The following is a 17,959-nucleotide window of genomic DNA, read 5'->3' on the forward strand; positions in this document are numbered from 1 at the left end:
AGGATTTAAGCCATAGCGCTCTTGTTCATAATTTCATCCAATGGAGCTGTGCGAATGGCCTCTTCCAGAGACTCAAACCAGAATGCCGCCGCAGCAGTGACAGGCGCAATGCATGCAAGGGGCTGTAAGATAAAACCTTGTTGAACAAACATTTTCTTAAGGTAACCCTCTAATTTCTTATCCATTGGATCTGAAAAGGCACAACTATCCTCCACCGGGATAGTGGTACGCTTAGCTAAAGTAGAAACTGCTCCCTCCACCTTAGGGACCGTCTGCCATAAGTCTCGTGTGGTGGCGTCTATAGGAAACATTTTCCTAAATATGGGAGGAGGGGAAAAAGGCACACCAGGTCTATCCCACTCCTTGCTAATAATCTCTGTAAGCCTTTTAGGTATAGGAAACACGTCAGTACACACCGGTACCGCATAGTATCTATCCAACCTACATAATTTTTCTGGAATTGCAACCGTGTTACAATCATTCAGAGCCGCTAATACCTCCCCTAGCAACATGCGGAGGTTCTCAAGCTTAAATTTAAAATTAGAAATCTCTGAATCCAGTCTCCCTGGATCAGATCCGTCACCCACAGAATGAAGCTCTCCGTCTTCATGTTCTGCAAACTGTGACGCAGTATCTGACATGGCTCTCACCTCATCCGCGCGCTCTGTCCTTAACCCAGAGCTATCGCGCTTGCCTCTTAATTCTGGCAATTTAGATAATACTTCTGTCATAACAGTAGCCATGTCTTGCAAAGTGATTTGTAAGGGCCTCCCTGATGTACTTGGCGCCACAAAATCACGCACCTCCTGAGCGGGAGGCGAAGGTACTGACACGTGAGGAGAGTTAGTCGGCATAACTTCCCCCTCGTTGTCTGGTGATAATTTCTTTACATGTAAAGATTGATTTTTATTTAAAGTAACATCAATGCATTTAGTACACAAATTTCTATTGGGCTCCACATTGGCCTTTAAACATAGTGAACAAAGAGATTCATCTGTGTCAGACATGTTTAAACAGACTAGCAATGAGACTAGCAAGCTTGGAAATACTTTTCTAAATAAATTTACAAGCAATATAAAAAACGCTACTGTGCCTTTAAGAAGCACAAAAAGCTGTCACAGTTGAAATAACAATGAACCAAAATAGTTATAGCAACCAATTTTTCACAGTAAATGTATTAAGTTAGCAAAGGATTGCACCCACCAGCAAATGGATGATTAACCCCTTAATACCCAAAAACGGATAACAATTTAATTATTAACGTTTTTATCACAGTCAAAACACACTGTCACAGGTCTGCTGTGACTGATTACCTCCCTCAAAATGAATTTTGAAGACCCCTGAGCTCTCTAGAGACGATCTGGATCATGGAGGATGAAGTAGACAGATTGTGACTGAATTTTTACTGCGCAAAAAAGCACTAAAATAGGCTCCTCCCACTCATATTACAACAGTGGGGAAGCTCAGATAACTGTTTCTATGCAGAAAACAAAGATGGCCATGTGGTAAAAATCATGCCCCAATAAGTTTTATCACCAAGTACATCACAAAAAATGATTAACATGCCAGTAAACGTTTTAAACATACATTTGAAAAGTTATGAAGTGTTATTAATAAGCCTGCTACCAGTCACTTTTACTGCAGTTAAAGCTCATACATTATTTCAGTATTAACAGTATTTTCAGAGTCAATTCCATTCCTTAGAAAAATACATTCAGTGTACACACACTCATCAGCCTAATACCAGTCGCTATCACTGCATTTAAGGCTGAACTTACGTTACATTGGTATCAGCAGTATTTTCTCAGTCAATTCCATTCCTCAGAAAAATAATTTACTGCACATACCTCATTTGCAGGGGGGCCCTGCATGCTATTCCCCTTTTCTGAAGTTACCTCACTCCACAGATGAGAACAGCCAGTGGATCTTAGTTACGTCTGCTAAGATCATAGAAAACGCAGGCAGATTCTTCTTCTAATGCTGCCTGAGAACAAAAAGCACACTCCGGTGCCATTTAAAATAACAAACCTTTTGATTGAAGAAATAAACTAAGTTAAAAAACACCACAGACCTCTCACAGCGACCTATCTTTAGTTAGGCTGCAAGAGAATGACTGAATATGACATGTGAGGGGAGGAGCTATATAGCAGCTCTGCTTGGGTGATCCTCTTGCAGCTTCCTGTTAGGAAGAGATATATTCCATAAGTAATGGATGACCCGTGGACTGACTACACTTAACAAGAGAAAATACTATTAAATACAGGGGCATTTTCATTCATTAAACTTTACATTGCAGCATTTTGTTTACCTTACCTTTTTCTTTAGGAAACCCAGACTGGCGATCCTCTGTACTTAGCACAGCAATGACGAAACCGGCTTCCTCCAATCATGGCGTGCACCCCAAGGCGTCCAGCTCGTGAGGCCACGCCATTATTGGAGGAAGCCGGTTTCGTCATTGTGGTGCTAAGTACAGCATTAAAAGTTCAGTAAAAACAATGAAATAATGTGTATATGATAACTTACAGCAGGGCTGCCCAAACTACTGCCGGCAGACCACACCTTAAACTGACATTAATGTAGCATGCACCTCTTAACAGTTCGTATAAAAATTTTCCTTCTTGACAGTGAATGATACCTGGTACATAGGTTCATTCTAAGTAGACCATTGCCTATTACCATACAGTTTATGTACGAAAACTTAAATAGATTTAATTTAAATGTAGAAGAAAAACAAATCTGTAAAGTTTGAATTGCCTTGTCCCTACTGAAGAACATAAGAAATTAAATTTCTTGCATTAAAGGGACACTAAACCCAAATTTTGTATTCAATGATTCAGATAGAGCATGCAATTTTAAGCAACACTCTAATTTACTCCTAGTATCAACATTTTCTTCATTCTCTTGCTATCTTTATTTGAAAAGCAGGCTAAATGTAGCCACCAATAAGCAGGCACTAACCAGGGTGCTGAACCTAAAATGCGCCGGCTCCTAAGCTTTACATTCCTGCTTTTCAAATAAAGATAGCAAGAGAACGAAGAAAAATTGATAATAGAAGTAAATTAGAAAGTTGCTTAAAATTGCATGCTCTATCTCTGAATTATGAAAGAAAAACTTTGGGTAATGTCCCTTTAAGGTTTAATTCTTAACAAGGAAGCAAGGGTATTATATTATGAAAGAACCTAGATGAACGTTCCTCAGTGCTACAAAAAGGTACAATCAGCAGTCACTGTGGTCACCCTCAACTGTTTAACTATCTAAAGTGAATGTAAACTCTAGTGCATCCGGTAACGGCATGGTAATCTTTTTGCCAAATTAGGCATACTTTAATTCATAATTTTTTTTACAAATGAATAATTTAGCCAAATTTTAACTTTTAATCCTGTCGCGCTTTGCCCAGTTCCTCCACCCATTATACTGCCTTTTTGACTGACTCTTCATCACAAATCTAATTCCCAATAATTGATCTCACCCCTTTCCTGAAACGTTGTGCGTTAGTTCTGCGCATGCGCTAAGCAAAATAATTCCGATAGAGTGTAGATGCACGTTCACACAATGCACATGCGTTACGGCGATATCAACTCTGCTGCTGCGCTCTCTGATCGTAGTATTCAATGAATGTATTCATTTATTGAATACTATGTGCTAGATTTATCAAAGCTGAGGCGTACAGGGGCATGTATACGTGCCCCTGTATGCCTCAGCTCGCCTGTGGCGGGGCGAAATTACCCGCAGGTAATCAACATTGCACACAAGCGCAATTTTGCGCTCGCGTGCAATCCCCCCTCTGCCCACGCACAGCCAATCATGCACGGGCAGGAGCTGTCAATCTCCTCTGTCGGACTGGACCGCGGAGATTGAATTTCGCCACTTTAGAGGTGGCGAAGAGGTTAAGGAAGTGGCGGTCTGGTGACCGCTGCTTGATAAATTACGGCGAGCAAGTTCTTGTGAGAACTTGCAGCCGTAGGGCTTTGGTAAATCGAGCCCTATGTTTCAATGACCAGAGAGCGGAGGTTAATGCATGCGCTGGCGCATAGTTTTCTGGGAGCCCGCTCACACACTGCAGAACAAAGAAGTATCATCGGGGAGGAGTCTCAACGCAAGCGGTATAAAATTATAATTATATATATTGCCGAATCTGTAGTTTGGGTATTAAAAACATCATAGCGATTACATTAAGACGCACTACAGAAATGCTCAGGAGGATTCCGAACATCGTTAGTTTACATTCACTTTACACACAATACATTTATAATGAACAAAATACAACATAATGAAACATTGGTGTCTCCAGACTTCCAGGGACAGACTGCTGTCTCTACCAAATGGTTGCTCTTCACCTGTTCTTCAGGGACTGGATCCTTGTCTTCAATACATAATGAAGGAACCACGATAGGCATCACAGGACAATGGGAATTTTCACACGCCGAGTTTGGAATATCTAAGAGGAATAAAACAAACATATATAAAGCCAAATTAAAAGGGACATAAACCCCTCTGAAACGCTAATATAAAATGTTTAAATATAATTAGTAAAACCATTTGTAGTATAATTACTTTATTTTGCCCCCTTTTCCTGTTATCTAATCCTGAAAATTAAAGGGACATGAAACTCAAAATTTTCTTTCACTATTTAAATTGAGAATAATATTTTAAAACAATTTCTGTTTTATTTCTGTTATTAAATTGACTTTGTTTTATTGATATCCTGTGTTAAAAAGCGGGTTCGGGAGCAAGCACGTCTCTAGAGCACTATACAATAGCAATTTCGCAAGAATGCTTTTAACAATATTATACATTTGTAAAACCACTAGATGGCAGCAGTGATTGCACAAACTGCTGCCATACAATGCTCCACACGCACACGCTACCTACCTAGGTACACTCTACTACAAAGAATACCATGTGAGCAAAGCAAATTTGATAAAGGAAGTAAATTAGAATTAGAATTAGTAAAATAGAAAAAAGAAAATGTATGCTTACCTGATAAATTTATTTCTTTTTAGACACGATGAGTCCACGGATTTCATCCTTACTTGTGGGATATTCACCTCCTGGTCAGCAGGAGGAGGCAAAGAGCACCACAGCAGAGCTGCCAAACAGCTCCTCCCCTCCCTCCCACTCTCCAGTCACTCAACCGAAGTTAGGAAGAGAAAGGAAAAGCCAAGGTGCAGAGGTGTCTGAAGTTTACAAAAAATAATAACCTGTCTCAGAGAACGGGCCGTGGACTCATCGTGTCTAAAAAGAAATAAATTTATCAGGTAAGCATCAATTTTCTTTTCTTTTTAAAGACACGATGAGTCCACAGATTTCATCCTTACTTGTGGGATACAATACCAAAGCTAGAGAACACGGATGAAAAGGGAGGGACAAGACAGGGAACCTAAACGGAAGGCACCACTGCTTGAAGAACCTTTCTCCCAAAAGCAGCCTCAGCCGAGGCAAAAGTATACAATTTGTAAAATTTAGAAAAAGTGTGAAGAGAAGACCAAGTTGCAGCCTTGCAAATCTGTTCTACAGAAGCTTCATTTTTGAATGCCCATGAGGAAGCAACAGCCCTAGCGGAATGAGCCGTAACTCTTTCAGGAGGCTGCTCATATGCAAAACGGATGATACTCTTCAACCAAAAAGAAAGAGAGGTAGCCATAGCTTTCTGACCCTTACGTTTCCCATAGAAAACGATAAACAAAGAAGACGACTGACTAAAGGCCTTAGTAGCCTGTAAAGAAACTTTTTTAAAGCACAGACCACGTCCAAATTGAACAGAAGTCCTTCCTTCTGAGAAAAAGGATAAGGACACAAGAAAAGAACAACAATCTCCTGATTAATGCTCCAACCAGAAACAACCGTTAGGAAGAAATCCTAATTGTAGTACATAAAACTACCTTATCTGAATGGAAATAAGATAAGGAGACTCATACTGAGAAGCCAAGAGCTCTGACACTCTCCGAACAGAAGAAATAGCAACAAGAAATACAACTTTCCAAGATGATAACTCAATATCTAAAGGAAAGAATAGGCTCAAACGGAGACCCTTGAAGAACTCTGAAAACTAGATTCAAACTCCATGGAGGAGTAACTGTATGAACACAGGCCTGATCCTGACCAAGGCCTGACAAAATGATTGTACATCTGTAACATCAACCAGAGTTTGTGTAACAAAAAAGAGAACTGTTACCCCTTAGGGAACTTGATGATAAACCTTCCTCCAAACCCTCTTGGAGAAAAGACAAAATTCTAGGAATCCTATCTACTCCATGAGTAGCCCATGGAATCACCCAATAGAGATATTAACACCATATCTTAAGATAAAATTGACTAGTAACAGGCTTTCGAGCCTGAATCATGGTCACAATGACCGAGTCAGAAAAACCCCGCTTGGATAAAAATAAGTGTTCAATCTCCAAGCAGTCAGCTTCAGATAAACCAGATTTGAGTGAAGAATGAGCCTTGAATTAGAATGTCCCTTCTCAACAGAAGCCCCCAAGGTGGCAGAGATGACATGTCCACCAGATCTGCATACCAAATCCTACAAGGCAAAGTCAGTGCTATGAGGATCACCGAAGTCCTCTCCTGCTTGATTTGAGCAATGGCCCGAGAAAGAAAAGCAAACGGAGGAAAAGCGGGAGAAAACTTCCTGATGGAGTTCCCACTCCCCTAGATGAAAGGACTGCCTGCTCAGGAAATCCACCTCTCAAATGTTCCACCTCCGGGATGTGGCTCGCCAACAGGTCATCGGTAAGGAACTCCCCTGATGATTGATGTAAGCCACTGACGAAATGTAGATTGACTGGAACCAGATAAACTGGGCCAAGCTTAACTGAGGCCAGACCAAAAGCACATTGTAGATCGCTCTCAGTTCCAGAATGTGTATAGGAAATACAAACTCTGACTGAGTGCAAACCCTCTAAACCCTTAGGGAGCTCCAGACTGCTTCCCTAGAAGGCTGGCGTCTGTTGCCAGATAAGCCATCTTCTATTCTCTCTCAGCCCCAGTGCCTGATAGTAATAAGCTGTCACAGGATCCCCTTTCATACATACATAGGAGATATGTGTCCCAGTATAGTGCTCCACTTCTTCTGTCCTGAATTCTTTCTTTACCTCAGACCCAGAATAAAAGTCAGCACTTACCTTTAAAATCTGTCAAACAGCAGGGCTGATCAGCAGGTTTAGGAGGTCCTCTCCCTCCCATAGCCCTGTGGATAAAGATAAAGCCTGAGGTAAGTTTGCTTAGGCCATCAGGATAAGGGCAGCATCAATGTACGGGAGGCACAGTGAGAATTATGCCCCACAAGTTCCCATTGCTTTAAAGCCACCAAAAGCTCTACTGTAGAGACTGATATGGACTACGGCTAAACCCTAGAACAAAGCAGCACACTCTGGAACTAATTTAAAAATAATAAACTCTTGATTGAAGAATCTAATCTAACACCTCACTTTGCCTCTTCCTATCACTAACGTAGACAAAGAGAATGACTGGGGTGGGAGGGAGGGGAGGAGCTGTCTGTGGTGCTCTTTGCCTCCTACTGCTGACCAGGAGGTGAATATCCCACAAGGATGAAATCCGTGGACTCATCGTGTCTTTAAAAATAAAATTGTTCTATCTGAATCATAGAAGAAAAATCTGGGTTTTCCTGTCTCTTTAAGAGGTTTTCTAATTCAGAGAACTGGAAGTGCACTTGTCAGGATTCACTGCTTCATATGCGCAGACTCCCATAGTCCTTAGACTTTTGCACACCCTGTGTGTGCTTATGTGCCACCCCTTGCCTGTTCCTTACTTTAAGCAGTTTTATTAAATGTTCTATTGACATAGGGGAACAACAAATTAGCAGCTTTACTGCCTGCCCATGCAACAAAATGTATGCTTATCTGATAAATGATTTCCTTTCAGGTTGGTAAAAGTCCACAAGCCTTGATGTATGGGATTGAATTCCCGCTACTAGGAGGCGGCAAAGAACCCCAAACAACAAGAGCAACCCCCTCTACTACTCAGCTTAATGTATAGTCGAGTAGAGGATAGAAGATAGATAGGTGGGAAAGACAAAGCAGAGTGTATAGAGGTGCAAATAAAAAAACTGCCATCAAAAATAAAATTAAACTTGGCAGGGTTTAGAGGATTCTCACTATCCTGAAAGAAAATAATTTATCAGGTAAGCATAAATTTAGTTTTCTTTCATATGATGGTAAGAATCCACGACCCTTGACGTTTGGGATTTAAATCCCCAAGCTGTGGAGTCCACGAAAAGTAAAGGGTGGGACAAAACCAGGCAATTCCTATTTGCCAGACACTGCGACCTAAATGGACTTTCCTGCCAAAACTGTCTTCCGAAGAAGCAAAAACATCAAAAATGGTAACATTTTGCAAAAGTATGTAAAAAAAGACCATGTTGCAGCTTTACAAATCTGTTCCAATGATGTTTCATTTTTGAAAGCACCCAAAGTAGCAACTGATCTAGAGGAATGAGCTGTGATACGTTTAGGAGGTGACTTTCCCGACACCAAGTAAGCCTTGTGAATAACCTGTTTTAGCCGATAAAACTTTAAAGGGACATAATACTCAAAGGCTAAATCACTTGAAAGTGATGCAGCATAACTATAAAAAGCTGACAGAAAAATATCACCTGATAATCTCTATGTAAAAAAACAGAATTTATGTTTACCTGATAAATTACTTTCTCCAACGGTGTGTCCGGTCCACGGCGTCATCCTTACTTGTGGGATATTCTCTTCCCCAACAGGAAATGGCAAAGAGCCCAGCAAAGCTGGTCACATGATCCCTCCTAGGCTCCGCCTACCCCAGTCATTCGACCGACGTAAAGGAGGAATATTTGCATAGGAGAAACCATATGATACCGTGGTGACTGTAGTTAAAGAAAATAAATTATCAGACCTGATTAAAAAACCAGGGCGGGCCGTGGACCGGACACACCGTTGGAGAAAGTAATTTATCAGGTAAACATAAATTCTGTTTTCTCCAACATAGGTGTGTCCGGTCCACGGCGTCATCCTTACTTGTGGGAACCAATACCAAAGCTTTAGGACACGGATGAAGGGAGGGAGCAAATCAGGTCACCTAAATGGAAGGCACCACGGTTTGCAAAACCTTTCTCCCAAAAATAGCCTCAGAAGAAGCAAAAGTATCAAACTTGTAAAATTTGGTAAAAGTGTGCAGTGAAGACCAAGTCGCTGCCCTACATATCTGATCAACAGAAGCCTCGTTCTTGAAGGCCCATGTGGAAGCCACAGCCCTAGTGGAATGAGCTGTGATTCTTTCAGGAGGCTGCCGTCCGGCAGTCTCATAAGCCAATCTGATGATGCTTTTAATCCAAAAAGAGAGAGAGGTAGAAGTTGCTTTTTGACCTCTCCTTTTACCAGAATAAACAACAAACAAGGAAGATGTTTGTCTAAAATCCTTTGTAGCATCTAAATAGAATTTTAGAGCGCGAACAACATCCAAATTGTGCAACAAACGTTCCTTCTTTGAAACTGGATTCGGACACAAAGAAGGCACGACTATCTCCTGGTTAATGTTTTTGTTAGAAACAACTTTCGGAAGAAAACCAGGTTTAGTACGTAAAACCACCTTATCTGCATGGAAAACCAGATAAGGAGGAGAACACTGCAGAGCAGATAATTCTGAAACTCTTCTAGCAGAAGAAATTGCAACCAAAAACAAAACTTTCCAAGATAATAACTTAATATCAACGGAATGCAAGGGTTCAAACGGAACCCCCTGAAGAACTGAAAGAACTAAGTTGAGACTCCAAGGAGGAGTCAAAGGTTTGTAAACAGGCTTGATTCTAACCAGAGCCTGAACAAAGGCTTGAACATCTGGCACAGCTGCCAGCTTTTTGTGAAGTAACACAGACAAGGCAGAAATCTGTCCCTTCAAGGAACTTGCCGATAATCCTTTCTCCAATCCTTCTTGAAGAAAGGATAGAATCTTAGGAATCTTTACCTTGTTCCAAGGGAATCCTTTAGATTCACACCAACAGATATATTTTTTCCATATTTTGTGGTAAATTTTTCTAGTTACAGGCTTTCTGGCCTGAACAAGAGTATCAATAACAGAATCTGAGAACCCTCGTTTTGATAAGATCAAGCGTTCAATCTCCAAGCAGTCAGCTGGAGTGAGACCAGATTCGGATGTTCGAACGGACCTTGAATAAGAAGGTCTCGTCTCAAAGGTAGCTTCCATGGTGGAGCCGATGACATATTCACCAGATCTGCATACCAAGTCCTGCGTGGCCACGCAGGAGCTATCAAGATCACCGACGCCCTCTCCTGATTGATCCTGGCTACCAGCCTGGGGATGAGAGGAAACGGCGGGAATACATAAGCTAGTTTGAAGGCCCAAGGTGCTACTAGTGCATCTACTAGAGTCGCCTTGGGATCCCTGGATCTGGACCCGTAGCAAGGAACCTTGAAGTTCTGACGAGAGGCCATCAGATCCATGTCTGGAATGCCCCACAATTGAGTAATTTGGGCAAAGATTTCCGGATGGAGTTCCCACTCCCCCGGATGTAATGTCTGACGACTCAGAAAATCCGCTTCCCAATTTTCCACTCCTGGAATGTGGATTGCAGACAGGTGGCAGGAGTGAGTCTCCGCCCATTGAATGATTTTGGTCACTTCTTCCATCGCCAGGGAACTCCTTGTTCCCCCCTGATGGTTGATGTACGCAACAGTCGTCATGTTGTCTGATTGAAACCGTATGAACTTGGCCTTTGCTAGCTGAGGCCAAGCCTTGAGAGCATTGAATATCGCTCTCAGTTCCAGAATATTTATCGGTAGAAGAGATTCTTCCCGAGACCAAAGACCCTGAGCTTTCAGGGGTCCCCAGACCGCGCCCCAGCCCATCAGACTGGCGTCGGTCGTGACAATGACCCACTCTGATCTGCGGAAGGTCATCCCTTGTGACAGGTTGTCCAGGGACAGCCACCAACGGAGTGAGTCTCTGGTCCTCTGATTTACTTGAATCGTCGGAGACAAGTCTGTATAGTCCCCATTCCACTGACTGAGCATGCACAGTTGTAATGGTCTTAGATGAATGCGCGCAAAAGGAACTATGTCCATTGCCGCTACCATCAAACCTATTACTTCCATGCACTGCGCTATGGAAGGAAGAGGAACGGAATGAAGTGTTTGACAAGAGTTTATAAGTTTTGTTTTTCTGGCCTCTGTCAGAAAAATCCTCATTTCTAAGGAGTCTATTATTGTTCCCAAGAAGGGAACCCTTGTTGACGGAGATAGAGAACTCTTTTCTACGTTCACTTTCCATCCGTGAGATCTGAGAAAGGCCAGGACTATGTCCGTGTGAGCCTTTGCTTGAGGAAGGGACGACGCTTGAATCAGAATGTCGTCCAAGTAAGGTACTACTGCAATGCCCCTTGGTCTTAGTACCGCTAGAAGGGACCCTAGTACCTTTGTGAAAATCCTTGGAGCAGTGGCTAATCCGAAAGGAAGTGCCACGAACTGGTAATGCTTGTCCAGGAATGCGAACCTTAGGAACCGATGATGTTCCTTGTGGATAGGAATATGTAGATACGCATCCTTTAAATCCACCGTGGTCATGAATTGACCTTCCTGGATGGAAGGAAGAATTGTTCGAATAGTTTCCATTTTGAACGATGGAACCTTGAGAAACTTGTTTAGGATCTTGAGATCCAAGATTGGTCTGAACGTTCCCTCTTTTTTGGGAACTACGAACAGATTGGAGTAGAACCCCATCCCTTGTTCTCCTAATGGAACAGGATGAATCACTCCCATTTTTAACAGGTCTTCTACACAATGTAAGAATGCCTGTCTCTTTATGTGGTCTGAAGACAATTGAGACCTGTGGAACCTCCCCCTTGGGGGAGGCCCCTTGAATTCCAGAAGATAACCTTGGGAGACTATTTCTAGTGCCCAAGGATCCAGAACATCTCTTGCCCAAGCCTGAGCGAAGAGAGAGAGTCTGCCCCCCACCAGATCCGGTCCCGGATCGGGGGCCAACATTTCATGCTGTCTTGGTAGCAGTGGCAGGCTTCTTGGCCTGCTTTCCCTTGTTCCAGCCTTGCATTGGTCTCCAGGCTGGCTTGGCTTGAGAAGTATTACCCTCTTGCTTAGAGGACGTAGCACTTGGGGCTGGTCCGTTTCTACGAAAGGGACGAAAATTAGGTTTATTTTTGGCCTTGAAAGACCTATCCTGAGGAAGGGCGTGGCCCTTACCCCCAGTGATATCAGAGATAATCTCTTTCAAGTCAGGGCCAAACAGCGTTTTCCCCTTGAAAGGAATGTTAAGCAATTTGTTCTTGGAAGACGCATCCGCTGACCAAGATTTCAACCAAAGCGCTCTGCGCGCCACAATAGCAAACCCAGAATTTTTCGCCGCTAACCTAGCCAATTGCAAAGTGGCGTCTAGGGTGAAAGAATTAGCCAATTTGAGAGCACGGATTCTGTCCATAATCTCCTCATAAGGAGGAGAATCACTATCGATCGCCTTTTCTAGCTCATCGAACCAGAAACACGCGGCTGTAGTGACAGGGACAATGCATGAAATTGGTTGTAGAAGGTAACCTTGCTGAACAAACATCTTTTTAAGCAAACCTTCTAATTTTTTATCCATAGGATCTTTGAAAGCACAACTATCTTCTATGGGTATAGTGGTGCGTTTGTTTAAAGTAGAAACCGCCCCCTCGACCTTGGGGACTGTCTGCCATAAGTCCTTTCTGGGGTCGACCATGGGAAACAATTTTTTAAATATGGGGGGAGGGACGAAAGGTATACCGGGCCTTTCCCATTCTTTATTTACAATGTCCGCCACCCGCTTGGGTATAGGAAAAGCTTCTGGGGGCCCCGGGACCTCTAGGAACTTGTCCATTTTACATAGTTTCTCTGGGATGATCAAATTTTCACAATCATCCAGAGTGGATAACACCTCCTTAAGCAGAGCGCGGAGATGTTCCAACTTAAATTTAAATGTAATCACATCGGGTTCAGCTTGTTGAGAAATTTTCCCTGAATCTGAAATTTCTCCCTCAGACAAAACCTCCCTGGCCCCCTCAGACTGGTGTAGGGGCATATCAGAACCATTATCATCAGCGTCCTCATGCTCTTCAGTATCTAAAACAGAGCAGTCGCGCTTACGCTGATAAGTGGGCATTTTGGCTAAAATGTTTTTGATAGAATTATCCATTACAGCCGTTAATTGTTGCATAGTAAGGAGTATTGGCGCGCTAGATGTACTAGGGGCCTCCTGAGTGGGCAAGACTGGTGTAGACGAAGGAGGGAATGATGCAGTACCATGCTTACTCCCCTCACTTGAGGAATCATCTTGGGCATCATTTTCAGTGTCACATAAATCACATCTATTTAAATGAGAAGGAACCTTGGCTTCCCCACATTCAGAACACAGTCTATCTGGTAGTTCAGACATGTTAAACAGGCATAAACTTGCATAACAAAGTACAAAAAACGTTTTAAAATAAAACCGTTACTGTCACTTTAAATTTTAAACTGAACACACTTTATTACTGCAATTGCGAAAAAGTATGAAGGAATTGTTCAAAATTCACCAAAATTTCACCACAGTGTCTTAAAGCCTTAAAAGTATTGCACACCAAATTTGGAAGCTTTAACCCTTAAAATAACGGAACCGGAGCCGTTTTTATCTTTAACCCCTTTACAGTCCCTGGTATCTGCTTTGCTGAGACCCAACCAAGCCCAAAGGGGAATACGATACCAAATGACGCCTTCAGAAAGTCTTTTTTATGTATCAGAGCTCCTCACACATGCGACTGCATGTCATGCTTCTCAAAAACAAGTGCGCAATACCGGCGCGAAAATGAGGCTCTGCCTATGATTAGGGAAAGCCCCTAGAGAATAAGGTGTCTAAAACAGTGCCTGCCGATATTATTTTACAAAAATACCCATATTAAATGATTCCTCAAGGCTAAATATGTTATATATGAATCGATTTAGCCCAGAAAATGTCTACAGTCTTAACAAGCCCTTGTGAAGCCCTTATTTACTCTGTAATAAAAATGGCTTACCGGATCCCATAGGGAAAATGACAGCTTCCAGCACTACATCGTCTTGTTAGAATGTGTCATACCTCAAGCAGCAAAAGTCTGCTCACTGTTCCCCCAACTGAAGTTAATTCCTCTCAACAGTCCTGTGTGGAACAGCCATCGATTTTAGTAACGGTTGCTAAAATCATTTTCCTCTTACAAACAGAAATCTTCATCTCTTTTCTGTTTCAGAGTAAATAGTACATACCAGCACTATTTTAAAATAACAAACTCTTGATTGAATAATAAAAACTACAGTTAAACACTAAAAAACTCTAAGCCATCTCCGTGGAGATGTTGCCTGTACAACGGCAAAGAGAATGACTGGGGTAGGCGGAGCCTAGGAGGGATCATGTGACCAGCTTTGCTGGGCTCTTTGCCATTTCCTGTTGGGGAAGAGAATATCCCACAAGTAAGGATGACGCCGTGGACCGGACACACCTATGTTGGAGAAAGGAAGATATTTTACCTCACAACTTTCTCAGCTCACCAGAGTAAGTATTCTGTAAAAAGTTATACTTCAGTTACTGCCCAGCTGCAGGTTTTGTTTAAAAAAAGAAGGAAATGCTGAGGTAATGAACTCTTTTACTCTGATCTCATGATATTTCTCTTAACTCATGAGATTTCTTGGTAAACTTCCTTAAACTGAATAGAGAAATAAGATGAGTGTGCATGAAGCTCACTTCCTTGCCTGTCCCGGGACAGGCATACTGATTTGCTGCTTAAAGTCCTTTACAATGGAGTGTGAATACTTAGGGCATTTTGAGGAAAAATATCTTTCTTTTTTACATAGAGATTTTCAGGTGATATTTTCTAGTCAGCTTTTTACAGCTATGCTGCATTACTTTCAAGTGTTTAAACATTTGGGTATTATGGCCCTTTAAGGCCCTTACCACATCTAACTTATGGAAAAGTCTCTCCTTAGAATTAGGATTAGGGCACAAGAAGAAACAATAATCTCTTGAATAATATTCCCAGAAGAAACAACCGTAGGTAAGAAATCTTATTTGGCATGAAGCACAGCTTTGTCTTTGTGGAAAATGAGAAAAAGGGATTCACATGAGGCTGATAGCTCCGAAACTCTACCAGCAGATAATATTACTAGAAGAAAAATAACTTTCCAGGAAAGGAACTTAATATCTATACTATGCATGGGTTCAAAACGGGGACCTTGCAGAACAGAAAGGATTAGATTTATATTCCATGGAGGAGAAAAGGGCATAATTTTCAGCCTGTGGGTTATGTGAGTGTTGTTTAACACTTACCTGAAAGAAGCACCCCTCCACTGAGCTTACCAGCAAAGAGAAACAGCTGTATCCAGTAGAGAGCCCATCCAGTGCTGAGTGCTGTGAAGTTAACAGCAGAGGATATAGGAAAGAAGTACTGATGAACCCACAGGAGGAGGATAAAGGAAATGTCCCCGCGACACCTGAGGGTAGTTATGGCTGAAATCCCTTAAGTAAATACTGTGCTCATACATTATTACTCCTGTACCCCAATATCTTGAAGTAACACATCAAAGGGGTAATGGGTCTCACATAGGTCTAAGCACCCCTAATAGATTTAAACTGGAATACCTCTATCTTCACCTTTACACTTGGGAGGCAAAGAACAAACTGAGTAGTACAGGGAGGTGGAAAGGACTAAAAGCTCTTGTTGTTTGGGCTTCTTTGCATCCTCCTAGTGGCGGGAATTAAATTCCACACGTCAAGGCTTGTGTTCTCTCACCATCATATGAAAGAAAAGTGAACCTTATAATTTTAAATGAGTAGATCCCAGGTAAGGTAGTTAAGTGAGAACATCCAAAATATTTACTATTTTAAAAGATAGATACTCCCTTTATTACCTATCCCCCAGTTTTGCACAAACAACACGGTTATATTAATATACTTTTTACCTTTGTGATTACGGTGTATCTAAGCCTCTGCAGACTGCCTCCTTATCTCAGTGCTATTTACAGACTTACATTCTAGCAAATTAGTGCTGACTCATGAATAACTCCACGGGAGTGAGCACAATGTTATCTATATTGCACACATGAACTTGTAGTGTCTTGCTGTGAAAAGCTATAAAAATGCACTGAGATAAAGGTGGCATGCAGGGGCTTAGAAACAGGCAGAAATTTAGAGGTTTAAATGTTATAAAGTATATTAATATAACAATGTTGATTGTGTAAATATGGGGAATGGGTAGTAAAGGCATTATCTATCTTTTTTTTAAAAAATTGTGGAGTGGACTGTCCCTTTAAACTCTGGTGTTAATTTAATACATAGGTAATATATATGATCAAGCGCATAATTAAAATACTTATTTTCAAAAGAATAAAGGATAAAATCATATAACAAATATCCATGCCAAATTTCATGAAAATTGCTACAGTGCTTTTTGCAGTAGCTTTGTCAAAAGGTTCTCATATAGTCTTAATGAAAAAGTGTTACATTTCCATATCTAAATATGTTGATAAATAGAGAAACACTTTGCTTCAATTTTTAACAACTGCCAGACCTAGGTAAACTGTAACATGTCAATCAATTTTATTGAGCCATTCCAAAGTTATAAGCTTTTAACTATTTAACAATTTAAAGTTGGGTTGCCCAATTCCACTAAATTTAAGGCTGTATATAACAGTTCTTGGTGCTCACCTAACACTTAGTTTCAAGTTTAAATGTATCCAGAAATATTCACAGGTTTTCTATTTAAAGATCATTATTACTTTGATGTCAAAAAAGTTTAGAATGTGAGTTCGACTCACATAGATGTAGGAGGAGCACCCTAGAACAGCAAACTGAGGGATGACGATGAGTTTATCATGAACAATCTATATTAGAATGTCTTAGAATTATCCAAAGTTAATATATGAAGTCAACTTTGTCAAATGCACCTTTTTAAATGTATTTGTTATTCTGTAATAGAAACGACAGACAGCTGTATGCTCCCATGGGGATGGTATTTCATACCTTTCTTTGTTGGCGGCCGTTTGATCATTCTTTCCACTTGGCACAATGCCTCTTCCCAGCAGGTGTTGCTGGCCTGCACATGGGGCTGTATCATCTTTAGTTTTTCTTCAAGTATGAGGGAAGCTTCCACTGGCATTGTTTGAATCTCCTTAGAGCAGGTAAGTTTTTCCAACTCGTCCTCAAGAATAATCACCCTAGAACAGGAATGAATAAAAACAATAAATAAACAGCTGGTACGTGTGCCAACAACTTTAAAGGGATATAAAGGTACAAAAACCAAAAGGCTCTAATGCATTAAAGAATTTTATTGTTGCACTATTGCTTGCATTTAACTATGAGCTTAACTCCTCAGGGAGAGCAACACACTACATCTGGAAAGCCAATATGATTTATTTTTATTTTTAAGAATGTGGGTGCAAATACTTTTATATACATAGACTATTACAATATATTAAACATAAAGCAAACAGTATGAAATACAATATATACTTTCACTGTTTATTCTATTGTATATATTTAGTTTTACAGATTTTAAATGTATAGAAAGTTTGATAAAGATCTACCACAACAAACAGACATTACTGGCCTATTAGTAAGGAATCTTAAAGGGATATAATACTTGAACTTCATAGTTTGGAGTCTTTCACTACCTGAATGATTCTGGAAAATTAATATACAGTATTACTTCCTGTTGATGTAGTCAGTGAACTACTGGTTGCATTTATGTGCCACAATTTGATCTAAAGGGCTTAGTCAATTTTGTGTCACTAGTTGAAAATTGACTATGCCTTTATTAAGATATCTATTAAAAACTGCTTTAGCTATTCTGCCCATAAGATGCTTAAAGGGACATCAAAGAAAATATGAATTTTGTATTAAACACACATTTTCAAAAATAGTTCTAGCAAAAATGATCACATATTTTAGGACAGCCACCAGTGAGGTTGTATGTACA

The 17,959-nt window shown here is 40.9% G+C and overlaps 1 protein-coding gene across 5 annotated transcripts in view; it reads right to left on the reverse strand.

Annotated features, from left to right (window-relative positions):
* Positions 1-17,959, reverse strand: part of VEZT (vezatin, adherens junctions transmembrane protein) — a 227,366-nt gene that overhangs the window by 19,066 nt on the left and 190,341 nt on the right. For all 5 annotated transcript variants that reach the window (XM_053716889.1, XM_053716887.1, XM_053716888.1 and 2 more), the window contains exons 9-10: positions 17,005-17,198; positions 4,338-4,438 (exon numbers count right to left, since the gene is read on the reverse strand). In XM_053716889.1, the coding sequence (XP_053572864.1) occupies positions 4,338-4,438; positions 17,005-17,198 (295 nt within the window). The remainder of the gene's footprint in view (positions 1-4,337; positions 4,439-17,004; positions 17,199-17,959) is intronic.

Source organism: Bombina bombina, chromosome 6 (genome assembly GCF_027579735.1).
Source record: "Bombina bombina isolate aBomBom1 chromosome 6, aBomBom1.pri, whole genome shotgun sequence".
In the NCBI taxonomy this organism is placed as follows: domain Eukaryota; kingdom Metazoa; phylum Chordata; class Amphibia; order Anura; family Bombinatoridae; genus Bombina; species Bombina bombina.